Genomic DNA, 22,059 nt, shown 5'->3' with positions numbered 1-22,059 from the left:
TTCCACTTTGGAAGGCAGAGCTCATCTCCCACTACAAAGACTGAGATACTAACCCCCTGTCCCCGTTCCTCCCCACCAAGTACTGAGGTGTGACCTCAGAGCTTTGGGCTTGCTAGGCAGGCACTCTACCACTTGAGCCATGCCTTTGTCCCTGCTTTCCTTATTTTTTGAATAGGGTTTCCTGTTTACACCCAGGTCCTATTTAGGCTTTCCATGTAGCTGGAGTGATAGGCATGTGCCTCCTCACTCAGTTTTTATTGATTGAGAGGGAGTCTTGTGAACTTTTTGCCCTGGCTGGCTTCAAACTGCCATCCTCCTGATCGCCACCTTCTGCATAGCTAGGATTACAGACACAAGCCACCATTTCCAGCCAGCCAGTCCCTTTCCCAGTTTACTTAGAGCATGGTTCAGACTCCACTGTGGTCTACTGGACTATTTGGGCAGTGGGGTTTTTTCCTTGCTGTGTAGAATCCACACCTAGTCCTCCAACATTACTAGAGACTCTGAATTACTTGGGATGCTTTTTGTTTTTGTTTTGTAGATGAGGTCTCACTCTGTAACAACTTAGGCTGGGTTGGAACTCTGGATTCAGGATTCTTTTTTTTTTTTTTTAGTACTGGGGCTTGAACTCAGGGCCTTCACCTTGAGCTACTCTACCAGCCCTATTTTTGTGACAGGTTTTCTAAGATAGGGTCTCATGAACTATTTGCCCGGGCTTACTTCGAACCCAGATCCTCCTGATCTCTGCCTCCTGAGTAGCTAGGATTACAGGCATGAGCCACCAGTGCTCAGATCAAGATTCTTATAATGAGCTCCTTTTCTACTTAAACGAGCCAGAGTTGTTTTCTGTTGCATACATTCTGAAACCCTAACTGATATATTCTGGAATACTGATATATTCCAGAAAAGGGAGGAATAGCTCCCATTAGACCTCTCAGAAGAACAAAGGTACATCTTTCCCCAAACTCCAGTTAATCCCCCTTTACATCTCAATGGTCTAAATTGGTTCATATGCCCTATTTAGTTATGATGACCAGATGTGTCATGACACATCTGACCAGTTAGGCCTGGGTACCTAAAAGCAATCACGTTGGCAAGGGAATAAGATCAGATTAAAGCAATTATGCTCCTTGTGGGTGGGTCAGTTCCCTCCAAACTCAAGTAGCTGCAGAGAAGAGAGGATGAGGGGAAGTGAACAGTGTCCACTACCATAGGGGTCAGCAAAGTATGACCCGTGGGTCAAATCCAGCTTATCATCTGTGTGACTGAGAGCTATATTTTTACAGGATTGAGAGAGAATACGAAAACTTATAAAATCAAATGAAACTCAAATTTCAGTGTCTATAAATAAATTGTTCTTGGAACAGTCATGTAGTCATGTTCATTCACTTATGTACTGTCTATAGTTTCTTTTTTTTTTTTGCAGTTCTGGGGTTTGAACTCAGGGCCTTCGCCTTGAGCCACTCCACCAAACCTATTTTTGTGATGGTGTTTTTCAAGATAGGGTCTTGTGAACTATTTGCCTGGACTGGCTTCAAACCATGATCCTCCTGATCTCTGCCTCCTGAGTAGCTAGGATTACAGGCATGAGCCACTGGCGCCCAGCTTATGGTTTCTTGTGAGTTATTTTTTTTTGCTGATGCTGGGGTTTGAACTCAGGGCCTCACACTTTCTTGCTAGGCAGGCACTTTTACTGCTTGAGTCACTCCACCAGCCTGTATTGTTCCAATTTTCGTATATGTGCTGCCAAAGCGAGCACTGGTTTCTTTTGAGCAATAATGACAGCGTGAAGTAGTTACAACAGAGGTCATCTCAACAAAACAAGCCAGTCTCATGGTGGCACACCTGCATCCAGCTACAAGGGTAGCCACAGGTAGGAGGATCCCAAGGCCAGCCCCAAGCAAAACTCAAGACCCCACTTGAAAGATAGCAAAAAGTGTTGGTGGCATGACTTAAGTGGTAGAGCCTAGTAAGCACAAGATTCATTTTGATCAAAATTTTAAGTAAAGACAGGCGCTGGTGGCTCACACCTGTAATCCTAGCTACTCAGGAGGCAGAAGTCAGGAGGCTTGGATTGTGGTTTGAAGCCAGCCCAGGCAAATAATTCATGAAATCTATCTCACACACACACACACACACACACACACACACACACACACACACAATGTCTGGTGGAGTGGCTCAAGTGTTAAGAGCACTTCCACAAAAAAAAAAAAAAAAAAAAAGTGAAAGGCAGAAAAATATTGAAAGTCTCTCATAGCCTCAGTATTGGGCTTTGGTTGCCAGCTGATGGGTTTTTGGAAGTGACTGGATCCTGAGGGTCCTGACCTAATCAGCGGATTAACCCTAGATGGATTCAAAATTTGAAGGCATTATTTTGAGGTGACTGAGCCTAGCTGGAGGAAGTAGTTAGTAGGAGTGTGCCCTTGGGGATATATTTTATCCCTGACCCCTTTCTGCCCCTCTCTTTCTGCTGCCTGGTCACCATGATTTTCTGCCTCATCTCAGGCCCAAAGCAATGGATCCAGTCACCCTTGGACTGAAACTTCTAAACCTTGAGCCAAAATAAATCCTTCCTCCTTTTAACTTGCTTCTCTCAGATACTTGTCCCAGCAGCAGAAGTTGGACTAACAGAGGAATCTTCCCCAGTGTGTTCCACTATCCCCACTCCTAGGCATTTAGGTGGCTTCCAGTTCTTCATCACTGCAAGGAAAACACCCCTACAACACACAAACTTGTTTATATTCATGTGCTGGTGCTTTTATTTTTTTCAGAATCAATTCCTAAAAGTGGAATTGCTAGGTCAAATGGTTTGCCTGTTTTAAATTTCACTAGACATTGCCAGATTTCTCTTATAAAAGGCTGTGGTAATTCATACTCCCAATCGGTCAGTCAGGCAGGCAGGCAGGCAGATAGGCAGTCAGGGAGTCAGACAGGCAGTCAAGCAGGCAGTCAGTCATTAGGCAGGCAGTAAGTACTCTTAGGTTCCTCCTAAGTGCTAGATACTGTTCCAGACTCTAGGGATACATCTCTGGGCTGCTCTCTTAAAGGATTATACTTTAGTATGGAAGGTAGATAATGAGCACATAAACCGACAAGCAAAAATAATTCCAGAGGGGCCATAGGCATGGCTCAAGTGGTAGCAGGCTGACCTTGAAAGTACAAAGCTCTGAGCTCGAACCCCAGTCCCACCAAAACATAAATGAAATTCCAGAGAATGAGGCGTTTGAAGAGCGTGAGGGAACAGTGAAGAAGGAGTCAGAACAGGGTGTGCTGAGCCCCAGTGAAATTTGTTCCTCCATAGATCCCACCCTGCCCCCAAGGCCAATGTTGGGGGTGGCAGAGTCTCTGCTCCCGGTCTTGCCAGGGCCACATTGCTCCACAGAAGTGCAGACAGACAGGCTTTCAGGAGAGGAGAAAGAGAGGTTATTTCCCAACTGATCGGGGGAACAAGACCAGATCCCTGGGAATCAGAAGGGTGGCTTTTCAGTCTTTTTTCCATCATCATCCATTTAATGAGTGACCATCAAGAATGCAAAGTGAGCAACACCCTGCTCAGTTTGACTCAGTTCTTTGATATCCTTCCTCAAAAGAATTCATCTAGGACAGATTTTTTTTCCCCACACCCCAAGGCACGGGTCCTTGTTGAGTGACTGTGGAATAATAGCACTCAGGGTTTGTGTGGGTGGGAATTGTGTTTCTGGCCAAACACAGTGGCTTGTGCCTGTAATCCCAGGCTTATAGTTTAGCAGTTTTAAAAAACAAAGTGTATGTACCCAAACTATGAAAGCTATAAACAAACTGTAAGCAGGGTAAAAAACAAGTGAAAATAAATATATCCAGTGCCGTACAATTTACAGAGGGGAAATCTCCACATGCTAAAAATGTACTGTTTTCTAAAAGTATGTAGATATGAAAGAGACCTAGAAAGCTATTGCCAAATCGATGAATATTAGTTTCTGATATTAGGATGCTTGGAAAAGTGAACTTTCACCTTACTCATATCATTTATAAGAGAATCAACTCATTTAATTTGTGCAAATTTAAAAAAAAACAAAACTCATTGTAGAGAAACAATACAGCTCAACTCCAAGCCTTAGGGAAACGGAGTCTGGGGTGAAAGATGAGACAGCAAAAGCAGGGCACCTGCCCAAGAGGCTAGGAGCAGAGCCCACAGAGGGAATCCCATGTGTTTGGAGCTTTCAAAATACTCTTGAAATCAGAGGAAATGATAATGTTCATTGAAATAATAAGATATACAACATACCAAGCCTACGTGGTACAATGAAGTGATACTATATTGAATGCTCACAGCTGTAAATGCTGAGACGGGGGAGAACGTGTAGGTAGACTATGTAGGGAGCCAAGCCAATGACACAAGACAACTGATGACTTCAGGGATAGTCAAAATGTACAAGACATGGACTGAAGTGTGGCTCAAATGGTAGAGTGGGCTTGAAGCCCTGAGTTCAAACTAGTACCACCAAAAAAAAAAAAAAAATTGCACAAGACAGGAAAATAATAGAATGCTACCTAGTCAGCCTGGCCAGCCTCTCAGTCATGACATAAACACTGGACATTGGCCATCTAGATGTGTAAGCTTTGTGGCTTAAAGGACTTTTTTAGTGTGCTGCTGGGGATGGAAGCTTGGGCTTCATGCATGCCATACATTGCTCTACCACTAAGCTACCCTGGCCTCAACCTCCCCTTGACTGAGTGCTTTACCCCAGCCTCCAGAACAGACCTGGAACATAGAAGGTATTCAAGTAACTACTGTCAAATGAATAAACCCAACCAAAATTATGATGTAACCACCTCTGAAGGATGTGGAGAGAAAATGTACATGTGTATGGTGGTAGTGAAAGAGGAAAATCCTTTTTTGCAGCGTTGGGTCTCTAACCCAGGGCCTTGTACTTGGCTCTACCACTGAGCTACACCACCAGCCCCCAAATCCTCAACTTTTATATTGTTCCCGCTACAAAATAGGTAATGTCTAAAAGTAAAAAGTAGCAAGGGAAGCATGTGATTCAGAAACAGACAGTCCCTGACTTATGATGGTCTGACTTTCAAGTTTTTGACTTTATGTTGGGGCCAAAGTGTAACAGTACAACTAATTTTCACTTTCAGTACAGTACTCGACAAATACATGAGATAGTTAAAACTTTATTATAAGCCAGGTGCTGGTGGCTCATGCCTGTAATTCTAGTTACCCAGGAGACAGAGATCATGAGGATCACAGTTCAAAGTCAGCCCAGGCAAATAGCTCTCAAGACCTTATCTCAAAAAACCCATCACAAGAAAGGGCTGGTGGAGTGACTCAAGGTGTAGACACTGAGTTCAAATCTCAGTACCACAAAAAACTTTATTATAATGATTTTGTCTCAAGTGCAGGCTAATATTAACATAAGTTTTCTGAGATAAGATAGGCAAGGCCAAGCTATAGGTTAGTTGTATTAAATGCATTTTGTCATATGGCATTTTCAACATACAATCTTCAACTTAGGATGGGTTTATCATGATGTGAGCCCACTGTAAATCAAGATGCATATGCAGCCGGGAGCCAGTGGCTCACGTCTATAATCCTAGCTACTCAAGAGGCAGAGATCAGGAGGATCACGATTCAAAACCAGCCCAGGAAAACAGTTCAAGAGACCCTATCTTGAAAAAACACAAGAAGTGCTGGCAGAGTGGCTCAAGGTGTAGGCTCCAAGTTCAAACCCCAGTACTGCCAAAAAAAAAAGCATATGCATACAGCAAATACCAAAAGCAAAACAAAGAAAAGACTTGTTGGCTCTCTCTGGGGAGGGAGAAATATACAAGGACCCATCATTTTAATCTGTGGGCATTTGTAATGGATGGCCTTATATGTATAGTAGCTCTATAAAAATATGTCTACATCCTAGTTCCAGGAAACTATGAATGTGATATTTTTTTGTGTGGGGGGTGTCTTTGCGGATATAATTCAGGATCTTGAGATCATCCTGCATTATTTGGGTTAGACTTAAATCAAATGACTAGTGTTCTTTAAGACACAAAGAAGACAGGAGGAAAAGACCTTGCGAGAAACCAAGAGAGAAAGATCGAGGCAGAGATTAGAGTTGTGTAGCCACAAGTAAGAAATAACTGGAGCCATCTAATGCCGGAAGAGGCAAGGAAGGATTCAGCCTTGGAAGGCAGTTTGACACTTCTGATATCTTGGTCTTAGGCCTGGGGCTTCTAGAACTATGACAAAATAAATTACTACTGTTTAAAAGATATTGGAAATTACAACTAGAATAGACCTTCTTTCCAGATAAAGGATATCTATTAAAAACCTACGGCAAGCTGGGCATGGTGGCTCATGTCTGTAATCCTAGCTACACAAGAGGCAGAGATCGTAAGGATCACAGTTCGAGACCAGCCTCGGCAAAAAGTTAGTGAGCCCTCATCTTAGAAAATAAGCTAGGCATTGTGGCTCATCCTAGCACTTGGGAGGCTGAGGCAGGAGGACCTCAAGTTCAAGGCCAGGCTGGGCTACATAATGAGATTCCCCATCTCAAAAGCAAATGAACAAAAAACAGACCTATGGCAAGCGGCAAGGACTAGGGGTGCAGCTCAGTGGTTGCCTAGCATGTGTAAGGTACTGGGTTTGATACCCAGCACCTTGTTTAAACAAGAACACCTACAGCAATCATTATACCTAACAGTGAAACTTTATTTGGCTTCTACTCACTCTCATAGGTTTTGACCAGAGAAGTGAAACAAACAAAACAAGACCCCTTTCAGGCATAGCTATGTTCTGTTTTCCTGGGTTGGCAAAGAGGTAAGGAATGAGCCAAGGGAGGAAAGGACTAGAAGTCAGGAGAAGGCAGGTGGAGATGGCTGGTGATCAAGTATAGCAGCAAAATGCTATAGCCTCCCTTAAAATAAGGCAGGAAGGGTGGGTGACTGGGGGCTGATGGATAGGCATCAGAGCTGAGGGGGTGGGTTGTTCCCAGTTGTAATGATGCAGTATCCATCCCTACCAGTTGGGAGGGCTCCTCCTTCCTCTAAGGGATTGCTCCCTCCACAGCAAAGACTCCTCCTGAAAACCTCTACATTCATCAGTACAAAAAGCTCCAGACTTTATTAAATAAAAGGAGGTAGAAGACAGATAAAGGAATAGGCCACGCCCGACCTTCCTCCTACACATATACAGACATATACACAGATACAACTAAGTAAATGACAGGGGCAGTCAGGGGGTAGGCTGAGGGGCAGAGGGAGGCAGTACCCTCTTTGAGTGGGCCCGGACCCAAGGGTGGGTTAGGACCTGGGCCAGGGGCAGCCGTTCAGAGGGGTTATGCTTGAGTAGCTTGGAGATGAGGTCCTGGGCCCCCTGGGACACAGAAGGAGGGAACTTCAGGTCCACCTGCAGGTGTGGAGAAAGAAGGACTGCGTTTGTGTCATGCTGGCTATGTTTTCCTTGATTACCCATCCTATGCAGAGACTTCCACAGTGCTTTGCAAATCCAGTTTACTCCCAGCCCCTGGCCTCAGCTGCACCCCCACCTTAACAATCCGTCGGTAAGTCTCATTGTGGGAGGCACTCTCAAAGGGTGGGTTCCCCACCAACAGCTCATAGCAGAGTACACCAATGCACCACAGATCCACCTTCTCATTGTGCATACGTCCCTCGATCATCTCTGGGGGCAGGTAGTCCAGGGTGCCACACATTGTCTTCCTCCTGGTGGGATGAAGGAAGTGGGCAGGGCTCCCAGGGCCAGACGGCCTCTCCTTTCTCTGATGCCTAAAGGCAAGGAGCCAAGAGACCCCAGGATGCACGGGGAGAGTGTTCCAACCAAACCAGACAGTACCACTGGGGTAGGGGTGGGGTGGGGTGATAATATAAATTAAAGTGCCAGAGATAGCTTACACACTGGGAAAGCCACACTAGGGTTTCTCTCCTCTCCCCCCAATCCTAACCCTAAGAAGTGTTTATTTTAATAAAATAATCAGATTGAGGGCGATGTTCATCTTAGAATTAAAAGAGAAATTAGACACTTCTCTAACACCAAGCAGGTTCTGCTGAAATAAGTGAGATTACAGCTCTACTGTGCAACACCACAAAGCCACTAAAAATCATGTGGCTAGCCAGGGACTGGTGGTTCACGTCTATCATCCTTGTTACTTGGGAGGCTGAGATCTGGAGGCTTTCAGTTCAAGGACAACTGGGGCATATAGTTCTTGAGACTCCATTTCCAAAATAGAGCAAAATGAACTGGATGTGTGGCTCAAGTGGTAGAGAGCCTGCTTTGCAAACTCCTAACTTTGAACCCCAGTCCCACAAAAAAAGGAAAACAAAGATATGGTTGCCAGGTATAGTGATGCATGCTTGAGCTAGGGATGTAGCTCGGTGGTTGAGCAGTTGCTTAGTGAGAGCAAGACCCTGGATCAATTCCTAGCACTGAAAACAAAAACAAAAATGTGGATAGCCAGACACGATGGTACATGCCTATAGTTCCACCTACTCAGGAGGCTGAGGCAGGATTACTGAGCCCAGAAGTTTGAGATCAGCCTGGGCAACATAGTGAGACCCATGTTCTTAAAAAAACAAGAATTTTCCCAATGATATAGTGAGAAGATCTCAATATATTGAATGGAAAATCTGGACAAGGTGGTTGGGTTTCCTGTTTTTGTAAAGATTTTGCTGTGTCTATATTTGCTTGAGGACAAATCCCAGTGTCCCTAGGTAACAAGATATGGAAGGGTCTTATGTTGAATGTCACAGCCTCCCACTAGGGCTAGTGGCCCAGCATACCTCAGGGAGGGGGCATGCACAGACCAACCGAAGTCAGCAATCTTCAGCTCTCCCTGGAGCCCTAAGAGCAGATTCTCAGGTTTTATGTCTCTGTGAATCACCTTCTTCCCATGGCAGTATATCAGAGCATCCGACAACTCCTCCATGATCTGGAGGGTCAAGGTCAAGCAATCAGGCCTCCAGCTGCAAGCAGCATCCCCTACCTTGGGCTCCCAGTCGGTGCCCCAGATGCCCACCCTTCCCGACCGTGGCTGTTCGCTGCTCATCAAAAGTGCGGCTCTTCTGTAGCTCTTTGTACAGCTCCCCGCGAGGGGCATACTCCAGAATCAAGTAAATCCTCCTCCGGTCATAGAAGTAGTTGTAGAGTCGCAGGATGTTGGGATGCCTGGGGAAGGAACAGAGGAGGCCCCATGCTGCATCCTGGGCCAGGAAGGATGGCAGGGCCCAATGGGCTGACCAGGGATCAGATGTAGGCCAGGGCTGAGAGTAGAAAGAGAAAGCTTGGGGCAGCCACCCTGGACTGAGAGCAAGATGGGGCTTAGATAGCAAAGACAACAACCTAGGAACCTAGGGGCTGAAGGTGTGGGCTCAGAGGCAACCAGCGTACTGTAGGTGGGCCTGGATCTCGATCTCCCTGCGCAGCTGGTGCTCCACACCTTCCTTCTCAATCTGAGACTTGAAAAGGACCTTGAGCGCCACGATGAAATGGCTTTTCTTCTCCCGAGCCAAGTATACATTTCCAAATTTGCCTTTGCCCAGAGGACGCCCAATCTCAAAGTCATCAATTGTGAGGGGCCGCCTGCTTATAAAGTGAGGAAAAGGAAGGCAGCTTAGCACTGCCCTGTTGGTTTCTTCCTGCTCCCTCATCCCCAGGTCCATTTCTCTTCATCCCCACTCCCCCCTGCCCTCAGAGTTCACTTCCCTCATTCCCTGCCTCTTCACTGTACATCCCCCTTCACTCCCAAGCAGGAGGGGAACTTACATGAAGTTGGGGGCCCCAGTGCTATTCTCCACTGCCTTCTGGCCAGGAGCAGCTAAGAAGAAAGCAGATAAGTTGAGTTCCTCCTTTGACATTCTCACTTCCTGCCCTCCCATGGATGCTAGTCCCTCTGATCAACCCGGCAACCTCCATCCCAGATACCTGTGGGCTGGCCATTGGTGTGGTTCATGAGGACAAGTGCAGGAGTGGCAGGGTCCTTCCGGAGGACTCTCTGGGGCAGGGTGTTCAGGCCCAATTGAGACTGAGAAGGAGTAGGGGATATAGCTCTGAGGGTACTTTTGTGCTGGTGACATGGCTGGAATGTGCTACAAGCAGCATTTTAGCTACTTGCTAAAGAGCTACCCACCTACTCACCCCCAGTTCAAAGAAAAACACTGATAACACAATTTGGCTCCCCAGCCCCAAGATTCTGCTCGTAGCCCCATATTTAAAATGGTATTACTAAGAAATAACCTAAGACAAGGAGCAAAGGACTAATACTAACATTCACATTTCACCTCTGATCCTGGCCCACACTACATTCTCAGGAGTGAAGCTATCCAGTACAGTCCTGTCCTGTCCATGTCACCACCCAGCCCCCATACCAGGGGGCAATAGAGTGTTGGATCAAAAGAACAACTGCAATTCAAGGAGTTTAGCAGAGATATTCTAATCCCCTAAAATGATCAGACCGTTAAGACTTGGACCATTAAGGCTTGGATAAGGTCCACGAGGCCTTGAAAGTTGCAGCAAATACCAATAATTAATCCTGTGCAGCAGCGGGTTCTGGGAATACCAAGGGTTACTCTGATGGCCTCGGACCACTTCTTTCAACTTCTCAAAAGAAGAGACACACTTTCTTTTGGGAATGACCGAGGTATAAGTGACAAAAGTTTCTCATCCAGACTCCACTCTTTTTGTGGTATTGGGGTACGAAAGTGCTCTACCACTTGAGCCATTCTGCCAGCTCCGACTCCACTCTTGGCAGCTTACTCAGTGTTCCCTGAAGAAGGGAGCTGGTGAACAAGAGAACAGATGGACTCTCCAGGATACCCAGTTCCCACTAACAGGCCTTTTCTTTCTTCTTCAGCCAAGTGAAGGCCAGTGCCCCTAAAAACCTCTTCCCAATAACTAGTACAGGTTGGAAAATAACCAAATTGAGCAAAGGACTGCCCAGAAATAGATTCAGATCTATGTGGTAATTATATATATATATATATATATATATATATATATATATATATATATATATATATATATAAAATTATATGATAAAAGTAGCATTCAATGAAAGGCATTTGGAAAACATGAAAATAATTCTGTTTGGAATCTTACTTCACACCAGCCATTAAAATAGATTCCAGAACTAGGGATAGAGCAAATCACGAGGCTCTGGTTTTGACTCCCCAGCACCAAAAATAATAAATTCCAAATGACAATTTAGACTTATCCTGTGCGTTTTAAACAGTCATTTTATCTATATTCTTCTAGTCTATTTCCTGCCTAGTTCATTTTTTTCAGGATAAAGGCTGGAATCATGGCCTCAAGGCCAGACCCTGCCTGCTCAGTCCCAGATAGCATTGGTATGTGACAGTAGGTTGGCTCTGCAAAGCTCCTCCCGGGTGGAAGTCACTGGCTGATCAGATTCCTGTTCGCAGCATCTAACAGGATATAGCTGCAAATGATCAGACTGGGCTCTGCGAGCAAATTCTGGGGACCCACGTGGAGGCGCATCACGGGGAAGGATTGCCCTCTGCAGGACCTTAAACCTCCAGGCAGGAACTCGCCTTTCGAGAGAGGTGGGGCGGGGAAGGGGGGCAGGGCCTTACCGTCTGCCGGCCGTAGGGCCAGGGGTAGGCGTTCTCCTTCTGGGCCATCCTTAGAGAAGAAAGGGGAAGGAGAGCTGGGCGGAGAAGGGAAACAGAGCCGTGAGAAGCAGAAGAAACAGGGAGGGAGAGGTCGGACCCACATAGTCGGAAGCGCTAGCCTGGGCTGGCAAAAGAGGGCAGGTGGGCACGTTGGCCAAGGTCGGAGAGCATCCGGGCGCAGGTCTCACCGCCTGTGCCCTGCTACCCGCCGCACCCACTTCGAGGACCCTCATCCCAACCTTGAGAGCTCAGCAGTCCGGCTCTGTGCGCGCGGGCCCACCCAACGGACCCCCGACCTACCTGATCCCCTGCCCTCTCCTGGCACAAGGCCCACAGAAGGAGGGCAGCTCACCTGGAGCCGGTGGCACTGCAACTCTCCCCGTCGCCAGCAAACTACTGAACCTGCCTGGCCGCTCCCCTGCGAGGACACTTTCAAATCTCCCGCTCTGTTCCCATTGGCTGAACTCAACGCCCATACCTAATTCTCATTGGTCAGATTTTCTGTGACGTAGTCGTTGACACCCAAAGCAAGAGGCGGAGGAGAGCCGCAGCTCCCTGGGCTGAGGTTTAGGGAAGTTTCCCAAGTCCCTCAATCATACAGTCTCTTTTCTTTTTTTAAAATTAAAATCTTTAGTATAACCTGAGTTTATCCGTGTGGGTATAAGCTAGCATCTCACTTTGTTTTTTGCCTGATGTAGACCCAATTGTGTCAACACCGTTTGTTGTTTAAATTCTACCCTTAAGTCATTCTCTTCTCTAAAGAAGTCTTGCTTTCAGTCTATTGAAAGTGTATTCCCTTCCTAACAAACCTTACTATCACTTTCACACACACACACACACAATTCACTCTTAGCAAAATCTCCCTGAATACAGTACTCATTCAGCGTCTGTTTCGGTATCAGAGAGGTATTGATAGCAGGACTCTCCACGGATGCTCAAGTCCCCTATGGAAAAATGGCATAGTGTTTGCATATAACATAATATTTGCAATCTCATATACTTTTTTTTTTTTCTTTAGGTACTGGGGATTGAACTCAGGACATACACCTTGAGCCATGCCACAGTCCTTTTTTGTGATAGGGCTTTTCGGGATAGGGTCTTGCAAATTGTTTGCCCAGGCTGGCTTGGAACCTCGATCCTCCTGATCTCTGCCTCCTGAGTAGCTAAGATTACAGATGTGAGCCACCAACGCCTGGCTCCCCTCATATACTTCAAATAACCTCTAGATGGCCTATAATACCTAATACGATGGAAACGCAATACAAATGGTAGAAATACAGTATTGGTTAGAGAATGATGCTGCAGAGAAAGTCTATACATATTCAATATGGATGTAGTTTATTAGAAAGAGAGACAGGTAAGTAGATAGGCAATTGGTTGGATTTGTGGTTGCAGAACTCATGAATATGTAAGGACAACTATTCCTGGTTCTCTATTCTGTTACACTGTCCGTTTGTGTGTTTTCTGTTTTGTTCTTAAAAATCCTTCGCGTTCCTCGGAGGAATTTTCCACTTGCGGCCTTTCTCTCTTGCTGTGCTAATCACACGTGTTGTTTAGACCCACTGTCGCTACTCATTTCCCCCTGCACTTTCTAATCCTCAAATTTCATAATTGAGTTAAATAAATAAATGTACGGACCTTCTATAAAATAACTAGTATGTCTTATCCTTTCTTCTAAGGACACCCTAACTTTCCTTTGGGGAACCACCTGTCTCCCCACTCGGTGTGGTTGTACTGTGTTGATTTGAATTGACCTCTCTGCGGCTCTCTTAACCTTGCTCTTATAATTGCAAGATGGCTGCCAACTACCTCTGTTCTATTTATTTATTTATTTTTACTGCACTGGGGTTTGAACTCAGGGCTTCACACTTGCTTTACCCCTTGAGCCAAGCTCCCAGCACCTCTGTTCCTTTTATTAGGAAAAGTAGACTTTTTAGAATACGTCTTCTTGGTCAGAAATGTATCACATGTCTACTGCAAATGAGGCTAGTAAACTCAGTTTCTCTTCTAGTCACTACAGTGAAAGAAGAAAGGGGAAGGTAGTAGAAATAAACAATTGCTTGCTAGTTGGTTCTGGGGAGCCCATGATTAATTTGAAAAGTCAGAGATGTGTGTACAATGAGGCATCTCCAGAGACTTGGTATCTGGGCCTCTGTTTCCATTTTTGAAAAATCATTTTGCTGCAGCAAGAATACTGTTTTTATTTGGAGTCAGTCCACCTGGACTTCCCACGATCAGGTAGTCCATTTCAACACCAACACATCAGGCATATACAGAGACTAACCAATGAAGGGTTTTATAAAAGTTCCATCTCATGCAATATACTTTATTCCTCATGACCTACTGAAGAAAGACTTCTGGTACCTGTCAGGGGACAGACTGTATGGGTGGATTATACCTGATACATCCAAAATAATATCCCTGTTCCCTAAGGGTCTATAAAATTTGGGCCTTTTCAGGAAAATTGATGGACCAGTCTAGCATTAAGATTTGCATCTTTCATAAAAAAATCAAAAAACTACAAGATCTTCCACCTGTCGGCCCAAATTAGTGAACGAAATTTCTGTTCTCTATTCCACACTTCTAAAATGATTTGTGGAGAAGGATCAGTCTTGATTATTTTGAAACTATCACAGATCAATACTTTTATAGCATATAATACAAATGTACTCCTTGGAAAATTAAATCTAAACAAATGTAAAGATTACAAGCCCACATTTTTTGTCATAGTCAACATACATAAAAATGTGCTGACAGATGGTATAAGAATTTTTGCCGGTGGCTCACACCTGTAATCCTAGCTACTCAGGAGGCTGAGGTCAGGAGGATTGAAGTTCAAAGCCAGCCCCAGTAAATAGTTTGCAAGACCCTATCTCGAAAAACCCTATCACAAAAAATTGGCTGGTAGAGTGGCTCAAGGCTCAAGGTATATGCTCTGAGTTCAAGCCCCAGTACTGCAAAAAGAAAAAGAAAGAAAGAATTTTAACTGCCTACCCTAAAATTCTATACTACTCCTGGACCAGAAAGAAACGGTTCATGAAGTGGCAACAGCCTGTGGACCACACTTTGAATACCACCAATCTGCACCCATAGCAATAAATGCAGCTTTATTCAAAATTATGATCTGGCTGAGTATTGGAGGGCACACCTGTAATTCCAGTGCTCAGGAGGCCAATGCAGGAGGACTGTGAGTTGGAAATCTGCCTGGGTTACATAGCAAGACTCTGTCTCAAACAAAAACAAAACAAAACAAAACAAAAGTTATGTTCTGTACTCCTTGGTTAGGTAGGCTCTAAATCCACTCTTCTGCAAGTGTTTTATTCCTGTATCCTTACTGTTTTGTTCTTTAATTCCTCTACAGATTTCTAAAGGTATAAATTAGCATTTCCTCTGAGTATAATTGGTTTTTTTCCCCTTTACTCTTGACTTGTTTTTCATCTCCCAGGTTCTACTGGCCCAGGGTCAATGTTCTGTCAAGAGCTGATTTTTCACATGACATGGAGGGGTCAGAATTGTTTCATGTGACAAAACTTAGGGCAGGATGGCTAGATTACTACAATGTTGAAAGGTGTCAATGTAATTTTCGTTGATTTATTTATTTATCGGTGGTACTGGGGTTGGAATTCAGGGCTTCACCCTTGCTAGATGGGTGCTCTATAGCTTGAGCCATGCCCCCAACGCTATTTATTTACTTATTTTTATCTATTTATTTTTAAAGGGTAAAGCAGGAGAGTCTATTGAAAAGTGTGAAGTAGGAGATTAGAGCCTCCAGAGGGGGGGGTTTCCAAGAGTGGATACCCTATTTATTTATTTATTTTTATCCAGGGTCTCCTGGCTCAGATCCTTAGGAATGAAAGTCTGAATCCCACCAGGTAAAGAATCATAATTAAGTTGGGATGCTGTGGGCCAGCTACTCAGGAGGCAGAGGCAGGAGGATCCTTTGAGTCTTAGACTTGGAGGCCAGCTTGGGCAACATAGTAAGATTTTGTCCCCCAAAACTAAATAAAAACACAACCAGTTGAGATACTTGCTGAAGACAAAGGGAATATACAATGGATAGAGGAAGAAGGTAAAGTATTTATAAATATTAGCCACCACTAGGTGACCAGTAGAGAAATAAATATCCTGAGTATTTCTTCCCTTATTTTGTTATGTTATGAATATATTTGTGTGTGTGTGTGTGTGTGTGTATGTGAGAGTGACAGAGAGAGAGAGAGAGCATGCTAATAAATGAGGGTAAAAAGAATTAGAATTAGAAAATTACCATTTTGCATCCTCTTCTTAAAATAATTAATTCAGGCAAGGTGCTGCGGTTTGGGGGCCAGTGGGGAGGGCATGACAGGTGTCCCTGTCCATGTCCCAGTCCCACCTCCTCCCCCACCTTGCCTTAGTTCACCAGAGTTCCTAGGCTCTGGGTAGCCTTGCTACATCACCAGCAGGTCTCCAGCTCCATCACACACAACTTCTGCAACAAAGGCCTCTGTCTTGCTTGGTACATGTGACACCGTGACCCATCTGTCTGAAGGGAGGGCGAGGCACAAATTCTAGCCTGGGCTGTGGTTGTTGTATGGATGGTGCCCAGAGGATTCAAATTCCTTGCAACCCAAGACTGCTACATTAACAAAGGAATATTTACCTGAGGAAAGAGATGTTGGGAATTTCTTTGTATTTTCTTCAATATACTGACAGCAGCAAACATGCATATAGTTCCAGGCTCAGTGAATGATGAGAACTCTAGAGAAAGGTATTATTTGTATCTAATATCCTGAGTTCTACTCCAAGCTAGAGATAATTAAAAACATTTTAAAAATTGGAGCTCAAATTCTAAATACAAGAAGACAACACTGGAAAAATTAATAGTAGAGTAAACAATGGGGGAGGGAGGCAGGCTGGAGAAATGACCCAAACAATGTATGCACATGTGAATAAATGAATAAAAAAAAAGAAAAGAAAAGAAAATAGAGTAAAAAAGAAAGAAATTGATATTTGATAAATTGAATTTGATAAAGTCATAGCACAGCCTGGTGGTGCACATCTGTAATCCTAGCACCGAGGAGGCTGAGACAGGTGGATCCTAAATTTGAGGCCAGCCTGGTCTACATAGAGACCCTGTCTCAAAAAAAAAAAAAATTGATGTTTTAAAAAGTTATACAGCCCTAGTTAGAAGTTCAGCTAAGGAGAATTGTTAGCTAGGAGCTAAAGTCTCAGGCTTTTATGTCACAGACCTACTTCAGCAGAGGCAAGTTAAAAGGAACAAGGATGCCCAGGATAGCAATTTAAATAGCAAGAAAAAAGTGCAGATAATCGGACAATGAAAATGTCCGACTTCAGAAAATTCGCTTAATAATTTATAGATTTATCATCAAGTTTTAGGTTATCATTACAATTTCAAGGAATCATATTTCAATGGAGTCAACCATTAGCGTAAAATAATGGAGCACAAGATTGGACACCTCAGGCAAAATGTAAGTTAAAATGTCAAAAATGAAAACTGGATAATGATCATAATGACTATTACTACCTTAAAACTGATTATTCCCACATTCTCCTTTTTTTTTTTTTCATTGAATACAAGTAGCAGAAATTCTTTTTCTGTCTTGAACCTGGAAAAAAAAGGAAGCGATTGCCTATGACCCCGACGTGATTTGAACACGCAACCTTCTGATCTGGAGTCAGATGCGCTACCGTTGCGCCACGAGGCCCGTAGGAGCCCACCCCTTGACGGGCCAGGTGAACTGACGCCTCTCAGCGGTGAGGGGCGGAGTTTCATCCTCCCGCTCTGTCTCTGGGACTTTGCCTGCAGAAGCCAATCCACATTACCCGGCAGAAACGAACTGTGTTTAGTGCACTTGGCATCAGGCCCGATTCTTTAACTTGGGACTCATTGAGCTTACTCAGGGAAGAGATTTCTGTACGTCTGGGCCTTTTTGCTGGAGAGGGTGTCATCACGGTGTCACTGCAGCCCTCGACTCCTAAACCAGTTTTACACCTAATCCCAGTTCTGTCCAGAAAATGTACTTATACAGCTTCCCTGGACCCTAGAGTGGGTAAAACCCCATATCGTCACGCGGGGTAAGTGGCGCGCACTATCGACAACAGGAGCCCAGTTCCGTTCACATGTGCACGCCCCGCGCAGGGTAGCAGCCATTGCTCACGCTCCAGCCGTTCAACCCGACTCACAGCTACTGGAGCGCGCGTGTGTATTTGAGTGACTCTAAAAAACCGTATTCTCCAGCGGGCGTTGGTGGTATAGTGGTGAGCATAGCTGCCTTCCAAGCAGTTGACCCGGGTTCGATTCCCGGCCAACGCAGCTGGGTGTTTACCTTTTCATTCTTTCGTTTTTTGTTCCCTTGGCCCCAACCTAGTGCATGGAGGTTTATGATGGGGAACTGGGCGCGCTCTCCACTTCGCCCGAGACTTTGCTACTGACACCGGCGCTCTGCACGCCTTCCCCGGCGAGAAGGTAACGTCCGCGGGAACTGCGGAGTCAGCGCTGGCCACTGTGCGGGAGGCCGGGAGGCCCCAGGAAATCGAGTTAGCATCATCGGCCCCAGGGATTTCCAGGTGCAACTGCAAGTCCTCTGTGTTCTGGGGAAGCTAGCGTAGGGGGTCGAACCTGACCGTGCATTACGGAGGCAGTTTTGTGCCGTTTGCCTATCTGTGTTTTCTAAGTGACCGTCCACGAACACGTCTAATACACACACATATTGAACGGCTAGTGTAACCAGACGTTTGAATATGACCTCCAGAGCCAGGACAAACTTCTCTCTCCCTTTTATTCCTTTCGGCTTTTGTGTCTCCTCTGGGCCCAGACGGGCTCTTAATAATCAAATAAATAGATAGAGTTAATGGACATTATAAAACAAAGCTGTAAACCTTAAAAAAAGTTATTAGTACCTCCCCGTCGGGGAATCGAACCCCGGTCTCCCGCGTGACAGGCGGGGATACTCACCACTATACTAACGAGGAACAGGCTGACACGTACTTTCTCTGAATCGCTGATCTGAGATATCGGTGCTCTGCGTGGTGACTGCGGGGATCTTGCGCCTTATAGACCGTCTCTGAGCGCCAGTCTCCAGAGAGGCGAAAATGACCAGGAGTGACTGACTGAAAGACACAGACAGCCTCCAAGGCTGCAGAGACCCGAGTTCTGACGTCTCCAGCTCTCCAAGCGCCATCGGAAACCAGGGTCTGGTGGCTGTCGCAAGGCCCCGAGCAGGAAGGCGGGGATCAGAAAGTGAGCGTCTTGCCCAAGTATGGACGCACCTCCGTGTTCCCTTGCACGCCAGGCAGGACTTCTTCCTGCCATCGGGTGTCCACGCAGAACATAATTGCTCATTGCACACCAGTTGACACTGACCACTTTCCAGTGCAGCTTCTCGCTGTGCTGTTTCTTGTAACACACACCTTGGGCTGAAGGTCAGCCAAAAAAAAAAAAAAAAAAAAAAAAACAACCTTAAGCATCGGGCTCGTCCGGGATTTGAACCCGGGACCTCTCGCACCCGAAGCGAGAATCATACCCCTAGACCAACGAGCCGGCGCGTGGCAGTAGCCATGGACGCCCTTAGAGGTCGTACCACACTAGCTGTGGCCCCCCCCCCCCTGTGACATTTGCATGAGAGGCCACCTGCTCCAAAGCTGAATACTCCGGAAAAGGGTCTGGGAGCTCTTTTGAGCCCCAACTCCCCCCGCCAGCGTCAGGACTTGGGAGTGCTCTCGGCCTCGCCCAGGTGCCGCCCTTCGGGACTGTCTTGAGCACCCGGTTCCACCCCCTGTGCTAACCAACTCTATGCCATCCTATACTCTGGGGTGGGGTTTCAACCCTTCCCGCCTCCACCTGCAATACTCAGATCCAGAACCTGGCGCAGAGCTTTTATGATAAGCGGTGGTGTTGCCTGGTTATGGGACGACTTGGGGTCAGTCCTGAAATCCCCAGGTGCCACCAGCCCCCTCTCCCTGTCTCTGCATCTATCTTACTGTGGTGCCCTGCAGGGCAGGTCCTGGGCTTAGACTCATCAACAGCTGCTGGTCTCCCTACACAGGCAAAAATCAGAGAGAATAATTTTGAGGCCAAGAAGACCCACGAAGGTGGTGTCATTGAGCTAGGTGGTTGGCAGGGTAAAGCAGGAGTCCAGTTCAGTGGGGTGGGGCTCCAGGCCTGGAGACCAAGACTGTCCCTGATGCATGATACCCCTGTCAGTACTGGTCACAGAGCTCCAGCTTTTAGGATCGGGTTACCTCCTACCCCTCGACTTCTCAGTTCCCTCCTAGGGTGACCCACAAGAAGACCCTTCTAAGACCCCAGGGAAGGCAAGGAGGCTCCAAAGCAAGTGACTACAAGTGTGGTCCAAGGCTAAGAGGCTGGGGTTTTGAGGGCTCAAATGTCCCCTGGGCTGCTTGGTGACCCTCCACACTCTTAGCTCCCTCACCATGTTCTTCCTTGCCAAGAGTTCTGGCAAGGACTCTTGCCTACGTGCTGAGCCTGTGTGCTGCCGATTCACACAGTAGTGTTCAAAAGAACACATGACAAGTTTCTCCTAGCTCTTTAAGTCTCAGCTCATTTCCTACACTTTCCACCCAGAAGTGAGGTGAGATGCCACCACTCTTCCTAAAGCTCTTGCAGCACCCTGTCCCTGCCCTTAGGGCCTTCTGTTGTTTCTTCCTAGGAGCACTAAGAAAAGGGTCTCATTTTTTTATGTATCATACCCAGCCAGTACTAGGCACAAATGTAGTCTGGGCACTGTTGCATCACTGCAATTCATTTAACTCAAGGCTTTACTCAGACATCTCACAGTGGATCCTGAGCCAAGGGTTGGTGTCTAGACCTTTCTGTCTTCCAAGGAGGTTTAGGCCCTGCTCACAGCTTTTCTTCAGAATTCACTTCTATCCTGGTCAGCCTGGCTGCAGTGAAGCCTTTTGGTCCACACCAGACTCGGTAGAAACTCACTGGCTTGGCGCCCTATTCTTCCTGGTGTTACATGGTCCCAGTCCTTAACAGTACCAGGCCGGTGAGTCCTGCTAACTCCTACCCTGACTTCCCACTTGTGGGTAGGGATGGAGGTAACTACTGGTGAAAGGGCTGCTAAAGGGTGCTAAAATCTGCACATTTCAGATAATGTCTTTTATATAATAGAAAACATAAAAGTATGAAACTCTACCCCAACCAAGAAGCATATAATGATGACCCAAACAAACCAATGTGGTTCAGATTCTAGGAGACAAGGTGGGTTTGGGGAAGCGCCTGGACTGTGGAATGGCAGCCAAAGGGTGTAGGATTTCCACCCAGGTCAGAGTGTCAGCTTGGAAGCTGCAGGCTCAGCAGGACACTTGTGTGCTCTGAGTGGAACTGAAACCCTTATGCGTTCTGATTTAAATGAGTTGGTAATGCCAAGTCGACTTGGTCACAAAAATGGAAAAAACGCCACATTGGGGAAACCAGTAAAGGCACCGCTGGGATTCGAACCCAGGATCTCCTGTTTACTAGACAGGCGCTTTAACCAACTAAGCCACGGCGCCAAAGCTAGCAGCAAGCTTTCCTGAGGTGCACTAGAAGAATATATGACCTGGTGTCTGGTTTGCTCTAGAACTTAAAACAAACCAACTAGGCTTTGCAACACCGCTGTATCCATGGATGGAATTTCCCTAATGTTGAAAGATTTCAAACTCAGTCGGAAGTACCAACTCCCGGGATTACAGAATCTGAGACCAGGACATTTGGAGGGTGCCCAGGGTCACTCAGCCTCACGTCGGAGGTGAGAAATTGTCACTACATTGAAGGAGGAAAAAAAAAAAAGGTACGTAGTCGGCAGGATTCGAACCTGCGCGGGGAGACCCCAATGGATTTCTAGTCCATCGCCTTAACCACTCGGCCACGACTACACAGCTCTCCTACGCCTGTTTATCCCATGCCTTTCTTAGTCATCCCCTCCCCCAAAAAGAAAATCCTTTCTTCTTCCCTTCCTTGTTCCAGGCCTACAAGGACAAGGAGCCCACACCAGGAGAAGGCCATAACCAGATAGAATCCGAATAGACTTCCGGAACTTCTCATTTCTCCCACCCGCCTTCCTCAATGACCGCCCGGAGAAGGAAGGAGCAGCTGCGGTCCGAGAGCGTTCCTCGCGTGCGGAGTGCACTAGCCACTTAGGTTTGAGAAGCACTAGGTGTAATGTGCAATCGGAAGGCTCCAGGAAGAACATTCTGGGGAAAAGTGGCGGAGGCGGAAGAAAAAAAAAAAAAAAAAATAAGCCCTCATGGCCCGTACGGGGATCGAACCCGCGACCTTGGCGTTATTAGCACCACGCTCTAACCAACTGAGCTAACCGGCCAGTCGCGAAGAACGGTTGCCTCCGATCTCCACCTATGGTGTTTCTGAAATGAGGCGCAGTTCTACAACTTCACTCACGTTGGGGGATGATTCCCCGCTCCTAAGACTGC

General features: G+C 46.1%; 1 protein-coding gene and 7 non-coding genes across 16 annotated transcripts; 1 reads left to right on the top strand and 7 right to left on the bottom strand.

The window, feature by feature from the left end:
- Positions 1–4,282: 4,282 nt before the first annotated feature.
- Aurkb (aurora kinase B) lies at positions 4,283–12,116 on the bottom strand. Of its 9 annotated transcripts, none has more exons than XM_020175496.2 (9): positions 11,978–12,040; positions 11,587–11,635; positions 9,920–10,019; positions 9,761–9,812; positions 9,386–9,580; positions 9,025–9,163; positions 8,779–8,927; positions 7,530–7,704; positions 4,288–7,390 (listed from the first exon to the last, which is right to left on the bottom strand). In XM_020175496.2, exons 2-9 carry the CDS (start codon positions 11,632–11,634, stop codon positions 7,217–7,219), a joined length of 1,032 nt encoding a protein of 343 aa, XP_020031085.1. In that variant the 5' UTR covers position 11,635; positions 11,978–12,040; the 3' UTR covers positions 4,288–7,216. The 9 variants fall into 9 exon arrangements, with proteins under 9 accessions (XP_073903013.1, XP_073903011.1, XP_020031085.1 ...); XM_074046909.1 differs by having other exon boundaries at positions 11,587–11,660; positions 11,926–12,031; XM_074046907.1 differs by having other exon boundaries at positions 11,926–12,025.
- A 5,139-nt stretch (positions 12,117–17,255) lies between these two features.
- Trnaw-cca (transfer RNA tryptophan (anticodon CCA)) lies at positions 17,256–17,327 on the bottom strand. The gene has a single exon. It is a non-coding gene; the product is annotated as a tRNA-Trp (tRNA).
- A 536-nt stretch (positions 17,328–17,863) lies between these two features.
- Positions 17,864–17,935, top strand: Trnag-ucc (transfer RNA glycine (anticodon UCC)). Its single transcript has one exon. It is a non-coding gene; the product is annotated as a tRNA-Gly (tRNA).
- Positions 17,936–18,522: 587 nt separating this feature from the next.
- Positions 18,523–18,594, bottom strand: Trnad-guc (transfer RNA aspartic acid (anticodon GUC)). The gene has a single exon. It is a non-coding gene; the product is annotated as a tRNA-Asp (tRNA).
- A 496-nt stretch (positions 18,595–19,090) lies between these two features.
- Positions 19,091–19,162, bottom strand: Trnap-cgg (transfer RNA proline (anticodon CGG)). Its single transcript has one exon. It is a non-coding gene; the product is annotated as a tRNA-Pro (tRNA).
- A 1,905-nt stretch (positions 19,163–21,067) lies between these two features.
- Trnat-agu (transfer RNA threonine (anticodon AGU)) lies at positions 21,068–21,141 on the bottom strand. The gene has a single exon. It is a non-coding gene; the product is annotated as a tRNA-Thr (tRNA).
- Positions 21,142–21,422: 281 nt separating this feature from the next.
- On the bottom strand, positions 21,423–21,504 carry Trnas-aga (transfer RNA serine (anticodon AGA)). Its single transcript has one exon. It is a non-coding gene; the product is annotated as a tRNA-Ser (tRNA).
- Positions 21,505–21,876: 372 nt separating this feature from the next.
- Trnai-aau (transfer RNA isoleucine (anticodon AAU)) lies at positions 21,877–21,950 on the bottom strand. Its single transcript has one exon. It is a non-coding gene; the product is annotated as a tRNA-Ile (tRNA).
- Positions 21,951–22,059: the final 109 nt, after the last annotated feature.

This window comes from Castor canadensis, chromosome 11 (genome assembly GCF_047511655.1).
Source record: "Castor canadensis chromosome 11, mCasCan1.hap1v2, whole genome shotgun sequence".
NCBI lineage: Eukaryota > Metazoa > Chordata > Mammalia > Rodentia > Castoridae > Castor > Castor canadensis.
The sequence above is the reverse complement of the archived record's forward strand: the minus strand, read 5'-3'. Positions and strand labels throughout refer to the sequence as shown.